Genomic DNA, 19467 nt, shown 5'->3' on the forward strand with positions numbered 1-19467 from the left:
TTGAACATGCATCAGATTCCAATTGAGTGCATCCCATAATCAGTTCACAGTTCCACATGTCCAAAAGGAGTAGGAAGAAGCAAAGCTTATTAAATCCTACCCCTCCATCTGGTACTTTTACAATCAGTAACTCTTACATTTGTTCACTTCCTGCTTTCCTAATATATTTTAATTTTAATTTAATTTTAATTTAAATTTAATTTAATTTTAGTTTATTTTAGTTTACGTTATAATTTGAATTTTAATTTTAATTTAAATTTTAATTGATCATTACTTTGGTACGTGACAAAAATAAAATAAAAAATAAATTAAATAATCATAATAAATAATAGACACCTATTTAAGGTGACAGATAAAACTTAACTTAAAAAACTTTGATTTGCCACAAAATAATTAAAATTAAAATTAAATTAAATTAAATTAAATTAAATTAAATTAAATTAAATTAAATTAAATTAAATTAAATTAAATTAAATTAAATTAAATTAAATTAAATTAAATTAAATTAAATTAAATTAAATTAAATTAAATTAAATTAAATTAAATTAAATTAAATTAAATTAAATTAAATTAAGCAGGAAGTGAACAAATGTAACAGTTACTGATTGTAAAAGTACCAGATGGAGGGGTAGGATTTAATAAGCTTTGCTTCTTCCTACTCCTTTTAGAAATGTGGAACTGTGAACTGATTATGGGATGCACTCAATTGTAATCTGATGCATGTTCAAATGAAATAAAACCATTACCATTACCATTACCATTGTTTCAGCATGGAAAAAAAGTGGGTTGAATAATTTTTAGTCCAGGGTTGTACCCCACCTTTTCCCAAAAGTCGGCTGGGATAGGCTCCAGCATACCCCCATCACCTTAATAAGGATAAGCAGCTTAGAAAATAGTTAGAATTTTAGATGATAAAATGGCTATTCATATGTTATAATTAGATAATTATGCAACGGCTGGGAAATCCAATGGAAGCAATGTTGACCTCCAAAAAATAATTTCAGTGTGAGCATCCACGTGTGCGTTTGTGCCTGTGTGTCCACACTTGAATGGGCTAAAATTTGGTACTTAAGTGCCTTATGTCAAATTTTATTGTGTTATGTTATGACTTGCTTTTTCCAAGCCGCGCTGTTGGGTGTTATCTGCTATTTATTGGAATAAAGATAAAAATAAGCCTTCTAATACGAATCGCCTGCCTGCCATCTATGAAACCATCAAAGTGGTTTATACTCGTCGAAACAATTTAGTGAAAGTTCTAAAGGTCATGCAGCAAATCACGATCATCGTGTGTGTGTGCGTTGCACTCTGTTATTACAGCCCTCTTGTGAGATTTAACAGGGGATATATTTCACACCTCTACAAAAAACAGCAGATTTATTGCGACTGGCTCACAACAGCATAAGCAGAGGCCTCACATAAATCCACATAAAGGCAGAGTCTGGATTCACAGCTTTTCCCTCTGTGTTGTATTCCAGGCTCTGATTGTGCGGTCAAAGGTGGGCTGTTCCTGCGGGAGTGTGTTTGTGTTGCAGCGCTCGTAGTAAAGAAGAAAGAATACACAGACTTTTGTACCTTTGAAATGAAAATGAAAGTATGTTCTTTCTGGGCTGGCTCATTTTGTTTATTTTGTGTGAAGAAATTGGGAGAGCACGGCTGACGAGTGGTTAGCGCGCAGACCTCGCAGCCAGGAGACCCGGGTTTGATTCCAACCTCGGACATCTCTGTGTGGAGTTTGCATGTTCTCCCCGTGCATGTGTGGGTTTTCTCCGGGTAATACATATATATGTAAATATACTGTGTATATTACTAGGCTGCACGGTGGTCGAGTGGTTAGCACGCAGACCTCACAGCTAGGAGACCCGAGTTTGATTCCACCTGTTCTCCCCATGCATGTGTGGGTTTTCTCCGGGTAATATATATATATGTAAATATACTGTATATATTATGTATATTACTAGGTTGCACGGTGAACAAGTGGTTAGCGCTCAGACCTCACAGCTAGAAGACCCGAGTTTGATTCCACCCTCGGCCATCTCTGTGTGGAGTTTGCATGTTCTCCCCGTGCATTGTGGGTTTTCTCCGGGTAATATAAATATGTAAATATACTGTGTATATTATTATATATTATGTATGTATATTACTAGGTTGCACGGTGAACAAGTGGTTAGCGCGCAGACCTCACAGCTAGGAGACTCGAGTTTGATTCCACCCTCGGCCATCTCTGTGTGGAGTTTGCATGTTCTCCCCGTGCATTGTGGGTTTTCTACGGAAAATATATATATGTAAATATACTGTGTATATTATTATATATTATGCATATTACTAGGTTGCACAGTGAACGAGTGGTTAGCGTGCAGACCTCACAGCAAGGAGACCCGAGTTTGATTCCACCCTTGGCCATCTCTGTGTGGAGTTTGCATGTTCTCCCTGTGCATTGTGGGTTTTCTCCCAGCTGTCTTCGGGCGAGAGGCGGGGTACACCCTGGACTGGTCACCAGCCAATCACAGGGCACATATAGACAAACAACCATTCACACTCGCATTCATACCTATGGACAATTTGGAGTGGCCAATTAACCTAGCATGTTTTTGGAATGTGGGAGGAAACCGGAGTACCCGCAGAAAACCCACGCATGCACGGGGAGAACATGCAAACTCCACACAGAGATGGCCGAGGGCGGGGACCGAACCCTGGTCTCCTAGCTGTGAGGTCTGTGCACTAACCACCAGACCGCCGTGCCACCCTATTTGAGAACAGTGGAATGTTTTATCAGAGCTTTTCTTGTAGAAAATTGGAACCAAAGCGAAGTTTTTTATTTTTTTTTGTTTTTAATAAATGTGTTTTTTTTTGTTTTTTTTTTTTTTTGGAAAACCTGATGCGGCCCAGACCCGCTCTCCAGTGGCCCCCAAGTAAATTGAGTTTGAGACCCCTGGCCTAGTCAATGTCCTGACCTTACTCTCAAAAATGCCCTCCGGTGTGGCTGAATTACAACAATTCTGCAAAGTTACTATATAGGAAAGCAGTTGACACATCTTTGTCTTGGATCTTTAGTACACAACAAGACATGAAACGCAGAATAGTAAACAGCAGCCATGATAATTGCACGGAATGTTTTCAGTCTACAAGTCTCAGCACTCCATTTGAAGTTATTTGTTGGCACAGCGGTGTTTTGAATTGTTTCTATTGCTTTCTGGATTTTGTTGTCGGAGAAACAGGCCGACTTAATGGAATACGGGTCTGGTTGTCAGCATAACGTAAAGCGGAAAAGCGGGAGAGGAAGGGAGATAAAGAAAAAGGAAAGAGAGAAAAGTCATGGCTTAATTAGCGGTAGCAGCAAAGGTGCAAGATTTAGATTCACAATTTTACTGTTCCTCTTTTATCGCTTGTGCCGGGCCAAATGTCACGCTGTCGACCAATTAATGAACACGTCACTGTACGCACACACACTCCGCAGACTCACACACAAAAGTATCCCCGCTTCACTATAAATCAGTAAATGCCCCGTGCCACCTGGAACCGGTCATTAAAGAGTATTGTGTATGTTTTTTATCATCAATGTACATTTCAGACAGCTTGCTTTTTAATCTCATGAATTATGTGAAAGTTCAACATCAGTGCAGCAGCTGTCAAGCATATGGATTCGGAATTCTCTCGTCTCCCTGCCCCTTTGATTAACTTCACTTTGTTGCACTTGTCAAGATTAATCTTGCGTTGTGCTCGGCACTCAACAGTTGAAAGAAAACACACAAGTAAGTGTTCAGTTAAAATGGCTATAAATAAATAACACATAGAAAAACGTAGCAACAAAACAACTGGCAGCTACTGTAGGAATGATGGGAATATGGGAATGTGGTCATGTTTTTTTATGATCAAGTATGAATGCTTATTTTGGCCATAATATGGATAAAGATTCTATACACTGATTTAAATACAGCATTTACTAAATCTGGCTGCACGGTGGTCGAGTGGTTAGCCTACAGGTCACGCAGCTAGGAGACCCGAATTCAATTCCACCTTTGGCCATTTCTGGGTTTTCTCCGGATACTCCGGTTTCCTCCCACATTCCAAAAACATGCTAGGTTAATTGGCCACTCCAAATTGTCCATAGGTATGAATGTGAGTGTGAATGGTTGTTTGTCTATATGTGCCCTGTGATTGGCTGGCCACCAGTCCAGGGTGTACCCCGCCTCTCGCCCGAAGACAGCTGGGATAGGCTCCAGCACCCCAGCACCACAAAGATTCCATACACTGATTTAAACACAGCATTTACTAAGTCTGGCTGCACGGTGTAGGAGTGGTTATCACACAGGCCACGCAGCTAGGAGACCCGAATTCAATTCCACCTTTGGCCATTTCTGGGTTTTCTCCGGGTACTCCGGTTTCCTCCCACATTCCAAAAACATGCTAGGTTAATTAGCGACTCCAAATTGTCCATAAGTATGAATGTGAGTGTGAATGGTTGTTTGTCTATATGTGCCCTGTGATTGGCTGGCCACCAGTCCAGGGTGTACCCCGCCTCTCGCCCGAAGACAGCTGGGATAGGCTCCAGCACCCCAGCACCACAAAGATTCCATACACTGATTTAAACACAGCATTTACTAAATCTGTCTGCACGGTGTTCGAGTGATTAGCACACAGGGCATGCAGCTAGGAAACCTGAGTTCAATTCCACCCTCGGCCATCTCTGTGTGGAGTTTGCATGCTCCGGGTACTCCGGTTTCCTCCCACATTCCAAAAACATGCTAGGTTAAACAGTTTTTACTCTCATTAAATGTATAAACCGTTATAGTAAACCACTGAGAGTAAAACACAAACATTGTTTTACCGTCGTGTTCCACCTCATACCAGCTTGTAAGTTTGATTTAATTAGTACGTAGCCAAAATATTGGTGTCAAGAGTATAGCGCATGAGTGGCAAAGACACGCCGGTAAATTGTGTTATTTGTCTCCATTAATTGTCAAAGAGCCTTAAATATGTGGAAGCAGCCCATTTTGCTCCATCCACCTCCACATACCGCTCTCGTTTGTGTTTCTTTGTCTGCAGGCAAGACTTCATGTCACATCAAACCCTTTGTGGCATTTTATCCTGGAAATGTTCAAATCTATTATGTTGTCAAGTCTAAAAGGAGCATAATTAGTGTGGGAGCACATGTCTGGTAGTAGATGGTCTTTTTTTGTAAGCTACTCAATGTTCCTGACAACTTGTATTATGAAGGGTGTGCACAAATCAGTGGCGCATTGTTGGGTTTTGTCTTGTCTCTGGGGGATTTGTGAAATATTTTACTATGTGTCTCGGGGACTTTTTGTTCATTCATATATAAGATGAGAGGAACCCCGAAGTAACTCAGGTGTAGCCTAATTTGACGACAAATATGTAGGTGTTAAAATGCCAGCTAACATGGCAGAACTACATTTGTTTTCCATCGTCATTCCTTATACAGTAAACCTCGGATATATCGGACTCGGATATATCGGAAATTCACTCACAACGGACAGATAAAAAAAGAACAGATTTTTCTGTAATGCATTTCCAATAAAAATTCATTGCATATATCGGATTTTTTATAACGGATTTCGCCTATTTCGGACAAAATCTCCAGTCCCGTTCCAATGCATTTCCATTAAATTTCCCTCGCATATATCGGATGGCCGCATCGTGGCGCTCCGATTCGCCGAATCGTGACAGGCCGCTATACGACGTCATTTGCAGCGTTGCCTGCGCGTCCAGGTACATTGGAAACATAGTCAAGGAAGTGCCTTTTTATAACGGATAAAATCTGATTTACGCATATACCGGATATAAATCCGATATATGCGTAAAACGGACATTTTCCGGTATACGCATATAACGGATTTCGCTTATATCGGACAAAACCAGTGGGAACAATTGAATCCGATATATCCGAGGTTTACTGTATTGCGTGTTTCTAAAATTCGGGAGGGTTTTGAATTCCGTCATTGTTTTCCTAGTTCATTTATACCCAGGCTGTACGGCGGTCAAGTGGTTAGCGAGTCTCCCATGATTTTGATTGACTGCCAGATTTAGAGGGAATTTTGGGGTATCAAAGTAGTTCAGAGGAGAAAAAGCGGAGTTGATAGAGTACTCGGCTGCACGGCGGTCGAGTGGTTAGCGCGCAGATCTCACACCTAGGAGACCCCGAGTTCAATTCCAACCTCGGCTATCTCGGAGTTTTCTCCGGGTACTCCGGTTTCCTCCCACATTCCAAAAACATGCTAGCTTAATTGGCGACTCCAAATTGTCCATAGGTATGAATGTGAGTGTGAATGGTTGTTTGCCCTGTGATTGGCTGGCGACCAGTCCAGAGTGTACTCCGCCTTTCGCCCGAAGACAGCTGGGATAGGCTCCAGCACCCCCGTGACCCTTGTGAGGATAAGCGATAGAAAATAAATGAATGAATTTATACCCTGCAGCATTTTTAACACTCCTGAGACGTTGTTGAAATTGGAGAAAGAAAGCTGTCTCAGGGAATATGCGTGCGGAATGATGACCTTTTCCTATTCTGCATCCTGGCAGTTTTCATTATGTAATTTGTCACAATGCACTCAGCTCACAAGGTGAGACGTTACACGATCGTGTAATATGTTTTGATAGAAGCCATATGCAGTGATTGTTATTTTGATCTGACAAATTTGTAGTAACTTTGATCAAATGGAAACTGACTGCGGCCTCTGCTTAATTGGACTGCAGCAGGCAGATGTTGCAAGCGTGTAGGGTTGCCAACCCCCACAAAAATAAATAAGAGACACCTTGACGGCAGGGTAGACCTGTTTTGAAGCAGTCATTCTCAACTGGAACACAGAGACAGCTTGAATTGCAAGGTTTATATTGTGGGTAAAGCAATGAATGTGTGGTTCTTTTCGTGCCTCCTGCACTGCCACTTCCATATTAGGTGTATGACCATTCACAGCGGTGATACCATAGTTCACAGCATGAAATCATTTCGCTGAGCAAGTTTTAAACTTGCAAGATCTTACGACTCCCTCAGTGATATTCTCCACCAGGTTTTTACTACTTGAATTTGCATACATTACTTCAATGTTTTTATTTGTCTTTCCAGTGAAGCTAGTAGCACCTGTCTTACGTGACCTTGAGGCCTTGTCGCTGGAGTCAAATAATGACATCCTGCTAAAACCTTAGGTGGCCTGCTGAGTCCCTTCCTGCAATTGCACAGCATGAAGTCTCACTAACCTTGTTTGTCATTCTTGTATTTGTGCATTTGGTGTAGTTGTGGTCAGCGTGGGTTTGAAGTGGCAGCAGGGGAAAGACGGACAGTATTTATTGATTTATTTCAAGCTTTCAATGCAGATTTGTGTGTTAGTGTGTAGGCATTTGCATGAGTTCCGAGGAGGGTGCTTTTATTTGCCGCTGCTAAAATGACCTGTCTCCTGTGATTATAGCCCGGCTAAGCAGAAGTGACTTGTTAATTTTGAAATCTATTTAAAGAATTGTAGCTTGTCTCTTGCTTGCTCGGCCTCACTTTGCTCCTCTCTGATTGTCACATCATTTTTTTTTCTTGAATTGTCAGTTTATGATCTATTTTCATTACAAATTCATATATTGCTTTGCTATTTTTTCACTGTTCTCGCAGCCTGGCACTATTGTTCTTTTCTTTGTCCACCTAATGTGTTTGTACAAAACCACAGCATCACATTGATCTTATTACATTGCTGAAATCAATAACACTAAGTGTCAGTATGGACTAGAAACCGTGATGGAAGATTCATGGGATCCATCCTGTTCACACATGTTATCTCTTCTCACCTCCCTCTCTCCTCTCTCTTTTCACACGCAGTGGCGTCCGTTCCTCCCTGGTCTGAAATATGAAGTCATAGACTCAGCCTACATTTCACTGTATACAGGTAAGAGGTTTGTTTGTTTTACCGCTTGGAATTTCCCTCACTTCTTCACTATATCGCTGTTTAAAAAAAAATAATAATAATACAAAAATAAATGGTTGCTGTTTTGTGGTTTACTATAATCTATTTTTACTCAAAAAATAAGTTATAGTATTGTTCTGATATCTAGGCATCGGTAATGTTCCACTGATGAGACATGACGTTAGATTGGATTACATTTCACAAAGACCTCTTATTTGGTGTGGAAGTGGTAGGTTTTAGCTTCTTCTTTTCCACTGTGTTTGAAACCCTTTCTTTAGTTTAGTAAGAAATTTGGAGAGGCAATGTAGTTAGCTGGAACGCTTGCGATGCTAGTGACAGCTATCTATTCGGTATTCGGTGACAGAGCTTAGATGGGTATGGCTCTGACCATGCCTGTCGACATTTGCATTTTTTTCCGAAGTGAGGAGAAAAAACAAAATTGTGGGTTTTGTACCAGAATTTTGACTATTAATTTTTCATGAAAAATACAGGTAACAGGCAAAATATGAGTTAAATATGATTTGAATATGACAGGGGGGTTGGCAGGTATGGTCCTCACAGATGCTAGAAGGTATTGGTGGGATCGTAGTCATCCCAATCGGAAGCCATTTTCTTCAAATAAATCTCAATAGGTCTGTAAGAATAAATACCTTATGATATGATCTTTAACATCATGTATACGTTGTAGTATATACGTAGTTCTGGTTCTTTTTAAAGTAACTCAGTGAAATATTGAAGCGAAAGAATGAGACGGTTAAAGACTTGGACCAAAGCCATACTCTGGGAGCCAGCCCATAATTACATCAGTGGCGTTGTGAAAAACAGGTATGTGATTAGCAGATGTCTAATAGCACTGGGAAGACGTTTAAAAATAGATACCCTTTGTTTAGCATATGTACACACACACTGTGAAACCAACCCAAGGATGAAAATGTTGCTGACCGCCCTGTTCATTACATGACATTTCTCCCATCAGGCCTTGCTCCTGACGTGCCATTAATCACACATGCCTTCTCCTCCTCCTCCGCTATCGATTGGTGTAATTATTATTCTCCTCTGCACTATTTTGTTTTTCTTCTTCAAACTTTTTCTTTCTTTTACTTTCTTTGACACTTCACATCAAGCACACCAGCACTGTGTAATGGGAACCAGTACATAAACAATATCAAAAATAATCTGCCTTTATAAAGATGATGCAGCTGTTTTATTCTGATTTACAACTGACTTCATATCATATGTGAAAAAAAACACAGTGAGTGACTGATGCACAATCGTGCCCCCGTTGTCCTGTTAAAAACACTGTGTATTTTATGAAACAAGTTTAAGATTGCAAGGTGGGTTCTGCAATTAATTAATATTCTGTAATTAATATAGTCACAAATACGCTACCGCTCAAAGGTTTCACTTTTTGGGCCGGTCTGAGAGATATGGCTTTTTCTTGGCAATCGTGCCATGAAGTCCAGCATCCTTGCACAGAAAAACGATGCACAGTTGTGCATCGTTTTTCTGTCCTTGTTAGACCCAGTTTGTGCTGCTCTCTGAAGGGAGTAGTTAACAGCATGATAAGAGATTTTAGTTTAGATTTTTAGACGGGTTTTCTAATAATCTGTTAGCCTTATAAAATGATTAACTTGGATTAGCAGCCATACCAGGAGATTGATGCGGAGGACTGACAGTTGTTGATAGTAGGCCTCTATGCAAAAATTTAGAATTTTGTGAAATGGAACATTTTTTTGTGAAATGCATGAAAAACTTTTGAGCAGTAGAGTATATTAAGAATATTTAAGGAAACTTGAAGAATACATATATATATATACAGTAGTGTCAAATATTGTTTACCCCCCTTCCATATTTTTTTTTTTTTTGTCAAACTTAAATGTTTTAGGTCGTCAAATAAATGTAAATGAATGACCATATTTGGGTCATCTTTGCTCAGTGAAGGTGTCGTTGTGGGGTCTTTTGTGACCTCTTTCATGAGTTGTCACTGTGCTCTTGGGATAATTTTGGGAAGGCTCATCATTTGTGGTTTTCCTGGAGTCCCAAAACTTTAGAAATGGCTTTTTATAACCTTTTCCAAACTGATGAATCTCCATTAATCTCAATGAAGTTATGTTTTAACCGGGGCAATCACAGAGCCACGTAGGTAACAATAAAAAGTTTAATTTAATAACTGCATTTTGTGTTCAGTTATGTGGTCACTGACATTTTTTTTTTCATTTTTTGGATGATCTGAAACATTAAAGTGTGCCAAATGTGTGGGTTTTATTCACACAACTGTACATCTGTTGTTATGATGACCATCTTTGGGTCATCTTTGCTCAGTGAAGGTGTCGTTGTGGGGTCTTTTGTGACCTCTTTCATGAGTTGTCACTGTGCTCTTGGGATAATTTTGGGAAGGCTCATCATTTGTGGTTTTCCTGGAGTCCCAAAGCTTTAGAAATGGCTTTTTATAACCTTTTCCAGACTGATGGACCTCCATTAATCTCAATGAAGTTATGTTTTAACCGGGGCAATCACACAGAGCCACATAGGTTTGGATTTTTTTCTCCGTTAACAATAAAAAGTTTAATTTAATAACTGCATTTTGTGTTCAGTTATGTGGTCACTGACAATTTTTTTTCATTTTTTGGATGATCTGAAACATTAAAGTGTGCCAAATGTGTGGGTTTTTATTCACACAACTGTACATCTGCTGTTATGATGCAGTACACTAATTATTGAAGGAAAACATCTCTAACAGTATCAATGTTTAATAAGTGAGCATAAGTATCTACTGTATGAACATTATTTTATGAATTGTTGATACAGCTCCTGTATATATCTCTCGTGAGATTGTGCAGGCGTACTTAATGAAGTATTCAGTGACCGTCTGTCTCCCCTTCCCCCTTTCACCCTGTGATCTACGAGGGTCACACCACAATCGATGTGCATTTGTTTGTCCTTCAAACACCTTTGTATGGATCTGTCTCCACACTCCTTCTCAGCCATCTGTCTTTTAAAATTTTGTATTTTTTATGTATCTATTTTTTTACCAGACGAGTCCAGTCTCAAGATGAACAGTATAGGTCACATCCCTCAAACCTTTGCCAGTCACGTCCGCCTCCCAGAGGAGTCTATACCCTGGAAGGTGGAAGGAGGTGGCATCCCACAGCACGGAGCAGACATGCTGAAGCCGGACCCGAGAGACACCTTCTATAGCAGTAAATCTGTCCATCATTATTTTTGGACTATTTGACTTTTGTACACTCTAAAAAAAAAAGTGTAATTTATTCAGTGCCACATACTGTATTCTTCGTGTACTCATTTCTTGTAGTTACAGTACTTAGAATGAACTCCATAAAAATGTACTACGGTCCACAAGTCAGACATCCAGGCAGCTACTTCGCAGTGGACTGTATTGTTCTGTTAGGGCAGGGGTCAGCAACCCACGGCTCGAGAGCCACATGTGGCTCTTCAGCCACTTTGTTATGGCTCCCTTCGCAATGCTCAAGTATTTAACACCCAAACTTGTTGGGGCCAGAGTAAACAACAGAGTTTACATTTAATTTACACATATTTATGTACATTTATCTTCTATATTAGCAAGATCTGTTACTCGCGGGGATGCTGGAGCCTATCCCAGCTGTCTTTGGACGAGAGGCGGGGTGCACCCTGGACTGGCGGCCAGCCAATCACAGGGCACATATAGACAAACAACCATTCACACTCACATTCATACCTATGGACAATTTGGAGTGGCTAATTAACTAGCATGTTTTTGTAATGTGGGAGGAAACCGGAGTACCCGGAGAAAACCCACACATGCACACGTGGAGAACATGCAAACTCCACACAGAGATGGACGAGGGTGGAATTGAACACTGGTCTCCTCGCTGTGAGGTCTGCGCGCTAACCACTCGACCGCCGTGCAGCCGAGTACTCGATCAACTCCGCTTTTTCTCCTCTGAACTACTTAGATACCCCAAAATTCCCTTTAAATCTGGCAGTCAATCAAAAAACTCGCAATTCACCCTGGATGTGAGCACGTTGCTGCACATTTCTTCAGGTAGAAACTTTTGAAAGTTTATAAGATATTGTTTTTGAATTATGTTCTGCGGCTCCAGTCTATTTTCCTTTAATCAGCAAGCGGGAAAATGGCTCTTTTGATCCCCGTGTTAGGGAAAGAGAAAAAAAATCTAACAAAGGTTGCTAAAGAAATACATCAAGATAAGCTCGGTACCATCAACTTAATGTAACTGTTTAAATTATAAAACCTGAAGAAGCATCCATAATCTGATTATTCCCCTACTTGATGATACTACATTCACTATTTTGGCAGTACAGTGGTCACTACAACATAAGCGTTTGTCATTTTGAGTACTTCATCATTTTTTATCTCTTCTTTCAGCTCCCATGATCGACCCCTCTCGCCTGGAAAACATTCTGCCTGCTTGTCTTTACTCTCCGACTTACGTCGTGAAAGATTTCCCCATCGCCAGATACCAGGGCCTGCAGTTTGTAAGTGACCGCTCCATCACCTTTCCCGTGGATCACCAGGCTTGCCACTCATCTTTAATGCTGTTTTAATTGGCTGAAACTAAAAAATCATCTTGGTGGGGTTGTCAGAAGTACATCCAATTATGGCAGGCTGGTGTGAGTGACTTTTAACCTGCTAAAAAGTAAAGGAGAGATAGTTTAGCATTCACATGAGGGAAGTAGATAGCAGGTGATCTTGAACGCTGCTTCCCCCTATTGGAAAATGGAACTTACTACATCAAAATAAAAGGCAAGTGATTTTATGACTGTACTCTCACTTATATTACTTTTCTCCAGGTGTATCTTTCTTTCGTCTACCCAAACGACTTCACACGGCTCACACACATGGAGAGAGAAAACAAGTGTTTCTACCGAGAGTCTCCAATCTACTTAGAAAAGTAAGTTATTCAAAACTTTGGTACACTAAACGCTGATCTTGTCCGTGTTTCACCTGGCTTGTGTAAGTGGGATTGTGCTGTCCTCACAACACGCGTCTGTATGCTGCTAGACAGCCAGCAAAAACTTGCTTTATGAAGCTTTCTTGTAGAAATAAGTGGTAATTGAAACATACAGAAAAAATAAAATAAATTCCAATACTGCTCATGTTGCAGGCTAAACACACATCAGCTAACAGTTAGCTAACACACCAACTGCAAATGCAAGCTAGCAGTAGCATGAAGCTAGCGACCTTCACAAAACAACTACAAAAAAACAGATGCATCTATGTAAGTACACCAATATACTTACAAAGACCATAATTTCCCAAGAAACAAGCATTTAGAGCAACTTTTCAGCGTGTTTATTTAGGTTTTCCCGTTTCATTTCCGCCGTGAGGTAAGCCTGCTTTTACCGAGAGAAAAACAACAAAGCTTGTTTATATGCGAGAGCACTCTCTAGTGGCCCAAAACGATACTTTCTAGAGAAGATGACTCACTCTGTAAACTTTTTAACCTTAGCGTTTTTAACAATATTTATTAGGACTTATTACTTTCATTTTAACTAACTTATGAAACTTGTGAATTATTAATGTCTTTGACAGATTTGGTTTCTACAAGTATATGAAGATGGATGAGGAGGAAGATGATAGGCCATTCTTCTTTCCCAACCCTGACGGTAAGTCACCGTCACCAATCCCACCGCCGCCCCTCGTTTATCATTGTTAATCCGTTAATCCGTTAATCCGTGAATATCCACCAGGTAGGATTCAATATTAATACATGGAATATTTTCAGACTTAGAGCATAGAAAACCTGTTCATGACATTCTGTATATGATTTCTACCATTATTAGAGCCCAGAAGACATGAAATAACACCCCTATAGTCAACTTTTCACTCCTATTATTGTTTGTTCGCAACACATTGCTCAACAAAAGTGTAATGTGCAGGTTATGGAATCACCGCAGGGACACAAGAGACTGCCGTCACTTTATATAGCATGCTACTGAGCTAACTAGTAACTAATTATCAAAAACAAAAAAATCAAGTTTTAAAAAAAATTAAAAAATTAAAAAAAAACTATATTAGGAAAGCAGGAAGTGAACAAATGTAATTTATTTTACTACCTGACCAAAACAGACATTACTTCCTCTTGGAAGGCAAGTTCTAACCATAATAAAAGAAAAGAGAACAGGCTGAATAGGTGTAAGCTATGCTAACACAATGGTTATTCAGCTACACAAAAAATAAACATGAACAGAAAAGGTGTCCAGTGTTTATGTAACATAAACACTTTTTTCATTGACAGTCGCTGTGGAGTATAAGTCGCAGGAACAGCCAACCTATGAAAAAAAGTGTGACTTATAGTCCGGAAAATACGATATATTCACTCCATTTGAAACACCTTAAATAAATTGTAGGCTAACTAGTTAGCTCAGTAGCATGCTATATAAAGCGGCGGCAGTCTCTTGTGTCCCTGCGGTGATTCCATAACCTGCACATTACACTTTTGTTGAATAACGTGTTGCGAACAAACAATAATAGGAGTGTCAAGTTGACTATAGGGGTGTTATTTCATGTTTTCTGGGCTCTAATAATGGTACAAATCATATTCAGAATATATAATTCATGAACAGGTTTTCTATGCTCTAAGTCTGAAAATATTCCATGTATTAATATTGAATCCTACTTGGTGGATATTCACGGATTAACGGAATAACAATAAATATATATAACAATTATATATATCATAGTATTTCTGACTAATTAAGACTGACCGTCTCATCCAACCCTCTCATGGTTGTCTCTTCAGATTTCCTTGAGGAGGAGGAGATGGTGGATGCTGAGGACGAGGCCGAGATTGTTGGCACACCGACTCCCAAGAAGCCTCCTCACTTCAGTCAGACAAGCCACGCCTCAAAACCCTTCCATCCGCAACATCAACCTGGGCCTACATTTGTGGGCAAGGAAGGAGAAGATGAAGAAGATGAGCCTGACGACAAAGAAGAGGGAGGAATCGATAGTATTACACAACGTAGAGAGAGAATACACTTTCCTTACAGAGATGAGGAGACGGAACGGGACAGACATTGGAAAAGAGCTCATCCAAAAACGAACAGAAGTCATGACAGCGGAGAGATGGTACCCAAAGTCCAATCTAGGATGCATTACCCTGACATAGATAGCGTCATCCCGGGGCGCTCTCTATCCTGGATCCATAGCAGCCCAAACAGTAAAGGCGGAGGACCGGAAGTATCTGAGAACGAAGTCGATGCTCCACCGAAACTGACAAGATCTCTCTTTTTCCCCAAAAAGTCCTCCATCCCTGCGCTTACCAGTCGTGCCAAACAGATCCTGACTAACTCCGCCCACAGCAACAACGTCCGTGACAATAACAGCAAACTTGCTGCAAACAAGAAGAAGGATGAGAACAAGATCTACATCACGAGGCCTCGGCCCAACAGGGAACGAGAGAAGGAACGGGAGCAGCGTCGAGAGAGGAGGGAGGAGCGGGCATCTCGTCACCCGAGAGAGATATTCCCTGGAGTTTTTCTCTACCAAACAGGAAAGACGACAAGATTGGTGAAACTCGGCGCCCAAGGAAATGTCGGTGGGGTTAAAATGGGTAGAAGTCCAGTCAGCGCCCCTCAACTGTGGCCCAGTCGCTCCATGAAAGAGGGCAAAGCATCTCCGGACAATGGAAGCATTCAAAAGTCTACCAACGGTGAAACAGATGTAAAACGGTTCAGGGAAAGTCGCCCTTTAAAGAGCAATGTCACGACTACTCCTCCCAGTAAAGGTGATCCACTGTCCCATCACCAAGACTCCACTCCGCCTTCACCTCATTGGTCGAACTCCACCGAAAACCCTCAAGGTCAAAAGCGGGTTACGTCTTACCTCAGGACCACTGAGATCACAGAATTGCAGCCGGACTCCAACCTGGATGAGCTGGAGCAGGACATGAACCGCTCCAACCCTGACCCAGAGCCAGAACTGGAGGAAGGCGAGATGTCGGACTACAGCTACGAGGAAGTGGAGGCTCGTCCGGGCTGGGCAGAGGAGAGCATCAACTGGCAGAGGACCTTCTCTGTGAATCCGATGGACTTTGAGCTGCTGCGGTCCGACTGGAATGACCTGCGCTGCAACGTGTCTGGGAACCTCCAGCTGGTGGAGAGCGAGGTGGTGGATGTGTTGGCCCAGTACATGGAGAAGCTGAACGAACGCAATGGAGGGTAACAACAACACACTTTTTCTCTTAACATTCGAAATATGCTGAGTCCTGTGAGTGGTTAGCACGCGGGCCTCACAGCTAGGAGACTCGAGTTCGATTCCACCCTCGGCTATATCTGTGCGGAGTTTGCATGTTCTCCATGTACTCCAGTTTCCTCCCACATTCCAAAAACATGCTAGGTTAATTAGCGACTCCAAATTGTCCATAGGTATGAATGTGAGTGTGAATGGTTGTTTGTCTATATGTGCCCTGTGATTGGCTGGCCACCAGACCCTCGTGAGGATAAGCGGTAGAAAATGAATGAATGAATGAAAGTTTTCCCATAATGCATTTCATCTGAGCAACACCTTTCATTGGAGGACAAGTGTCATAGAAAATGCATGGATGGCTGCCTTTGTTTACCAGAGGGATCCAGAGCCCATTGGGAGGCTGATGTCATTGCAGCACCCCAATGAATTCTTTGGACACCATTGGCCTAACCAATAACTTAAGTATAAAATTTATGAAAATAGAAAAATAAAGGTAAAATGAGATCTACAAGCTGCCGTAGGTTCAACAACAACATTTATTATCAGAATGGTTATTTGTCTATATGTGCCCTGTGATTGGCTGGCCATCACTCCGGGGTGTGCCCCGCCTCTCGTCCGAAGGCAATTTGTTAAATTCCAATTTTTTTCTGTTAATATTTTCACTGTGTTCTTGTAAAATTATGTTGTTGGGTTTTGTTTTTTTCTCAGTTTTAATATTAGATTCAGCTGCACGGTGGATAAGTGGTTAGCACGCAGGCCTCATAGCTAGGAAACCCAAGTTCGATTCCACCCTCGTGTGGAGTTTGCATGTTCTCCCCGTGCATGTGTGGGTTTTCTCCGGGTACTCCGGTTTCCTCCCACATTCCAAAAACATGCTAGGTTAATTAGCGACTCCAAATTGTCCATAGGTATGAATGTGAGTGTGAATGGTTGTTTGTCTATATGTGCTCTGTGATTGGCTGGTGACAGGTCCAGGGTGTAGACAGCATTGATAGGCTCCAGCATGTGAGGATAAGCGGTAGAAAATGAATGAATGAAATTAATGTATGAATTTCTCTTCCCATTGAAATTATATGGAGTGTTTATGGTATTGGCATCAAACCCATGTATGTTTCCTGCAATTGCCTCCCCAGGATTTATACATTGTTACGAATCATCAACGTGGAGAAGCGCCGTGACTCTGCCAGAGGAAACCGCTATCTGGTGGAACTGGAGCTAATGGAGCGAGGCCGCAGTGTAGTGCGTCTGTCTGAGTACGTGTATCTGCTCCTGCACCGTGGCAGGCAAGTAGACGAAAGCCTGGAGAACTCTGAGACCGTTCCAGGCTCCGTCCCGGCTTCAGGACCTTCCGCCGCTACGTCCAACCTTAGCGCCTCATCGAACCCGCCCTCGACCAGGTCCCCGTCACGACCCGCAGCCACACCCTGGAGCACAGCCTACGCCAAGCCTCTGCTCTGCCAGCCAGTCATGCTGCAATGGAGGAAAGATGTTATGGTGCACTTTGTGGTCCCAGGTCAGAACAGCTGCCAGTTTGATGGAATATTCTTTTCATTAATTCGCTTTTCACCTCCTTTCATTAAGAGAAGCTTGTTGCCGTCCATCATAATCTCCCTGTTCTGTCATTCAGTGAAGAACCAAGCACGCTGGATCCAGCAGTTCATTTCAGACATGGAAAATCTCCACCATCAGACCAAGGATGACAATTTCAGCATCATCATTGTTGACTTTGACAGCGATGACATGGATGTGGAGCAGGCACTTCGAGACAGCAGCGTGCCGAGGTACATAACCACACTTGCTAATGCTAATGCTAATGCTAATGGTTTTATTTCATTTGAGCATGCATCAGATTACAATTGAATGCATCACATAATCAGTTCACAGTTCCACATGTCCAAAAGGAGTAGGAAGAAGCAAAGCTTATTAAATCCTACCCCTCCATCTGGTACTTTTACAATCAGTAACTGTTACATTTGTTCACTTCCTGCTTCCCATAATACAGTTTAAGATTTAATTTTACTTTACTGGACTGGACTGGACTGGACTGGACTGGACTTGACTTGACTATGACTTGACTGGACTGGATTGGACTGGATTGGACTTTGACTTGACTTTGACTTGAATTTGACCTGACTGGACTTTGACTTGACTTTGACTTGACTTTGACTTGACTGGACTTTGACTTGACTTGACTTGACTGGACTTTGACTGGACTTTGACTTGACTTGACTATGACTTGACTATGACTTGACTGGACTGGACTGGACTGGACTGGACTGGACTGGACTTTGACTTGACTTGACTTGACCTGACTTGACACTGACTATGACTGGACTGGACTTTGACTTGACTTGACTTGACTTGACTATGACTGGACTGGACTTTGATTTGATTTGACTTGGCTTGACTTGACTTGATTCCACATACTGAAATGCTATGGCTAGCATAACGTAGTCCTAACATAGAAGTGTTTCAAATGTACTTCTTCCCTGAGATCATATTTCTCCTCTCTTGTAGAGAAGTATTGGATGACATTTTTAGCTAATTGGTTATTTTTTAGCCTTATGCATTATTTTAGCTGTTTGAAGATGAACTATATCAGCGAGTTGAAGTATTTGTGATTTTAGAAATAAGGAGTTAGTATGTTCTCTGTTGGCGGCATTATGAATTATCCTTACTGACCTTTTTTTGCAGTACATTTAGCCAGTGAAGATTGCTTTTATAGTTATTAGCCCATATTTCCACACAATAAGTAAGATATGGTAGAACCAGATGTTCCAGCTCATTTTTTCATGTATTGTGATCCCCAGAAATGTATTTTCCTACCGTTTATTTGTATTTGTATTTTTCATACATTTTAGCAGCTAACTTGCTACATCTTAACTTGTTTTTGTTTAGATATGAATATCTTAGGAGAGAAGGGAACTTTGAGCGCTCGGCAGGACTGCAGATTGGAGTGGACACCATCGAGGTGAGATGAACACAAAGTGAAGATGATGATGATGATGTGGCGAGGAGAAAAGACACACGCTGACCTTCTGACCCTCACATTGACCGTATCGCCTGACGACAACCCCTTTCACTCCTTTTACAGTTGGCTTTCAATTGGCCCACCATGTGTAATGCAATGGCTGTTCCCTATTTGCCGTCCTGGCTTTGTCTTGATCAGACATTCATTGGCACCCACCCAGGGGGGCGGGGGGTGCCCGTTTTAAGTGGATCTGTCAGTTGAGTGTCAGTGCTGTCACCGTGCAATGGCGGGCCTGTCATTCACAACTCAATGACTTCAACGTCAGGCTATGGATGCTGAGGCCACTTAGTAATTTTGTGTCTCTGCCAATATTATGTAATATGTCA

At 41.3% G+C, this 19467-nt stretch overlaps 1 protein-coding gene across 11 annotated transcripts in view; it reads left to right on the top strand.

Annotated features, from left to right (window-relative positions):
* The window catches only part of LOC131131695 (N-acetyl-beta-glucosaminyl-glycoprotein 4-beta-N-acetylgalactosaminyltransferase 1-like), a 184801-nt gene that overhangs the window by 160457 nt on the left and 4877 nt on the right, over positions 1-19467 (top strand). For all 11 annotated transcript variants that reach the window (XM_058076620.1, XM_058076627.1, XM_058076618.1 and 8 more), the window contains 9 exons: positions 7814-7880; positions 10934-11098; positions 12286-12395; positions 12711-12811; positions 13453-13526; positions 14663-16082; positions 17244-17623; positions 17738-17891; positions 19009-19081. In XM_058076620.1, the coding sequence (XP_057932603.1) occupies positions 7814-7880; positions 10934-11098; positions 12286-12395; positions 12711-12811; positions 13453-13526; positions 14663-16082; positions 17244-17623; positions 17738-17891; positions 19009-19081 (2544 nt within the window). The remainder of the gene's footprint in view (positions 1-7813; positions 7881-10933; positions 11099-12285; positions 12396-12710; positions 12812-13452; positions 13527-14662; positions 16083-17243; positions 17624-17737; positions 17892-19008; positions 19082-19467) is intronic.

This window comes from Doryrhamphus excisus, chromosome 6 (genome assembly GCF_030265055.1).
Source record: "Doryrhamphus excisus isolate RoL2022-K1 chromosome 6, RoL_Dexc_1.0, whole genome shotgun sequence".
In the NCBI taxonomy this organism is placed as follows: domain Eukaryota; kingdom Metazoa; phylum Chordata; class Actinopteri; order Syngnathiformes; family Syngnathidae; genus Doryrhamphus; species Doryrhamphus excisus.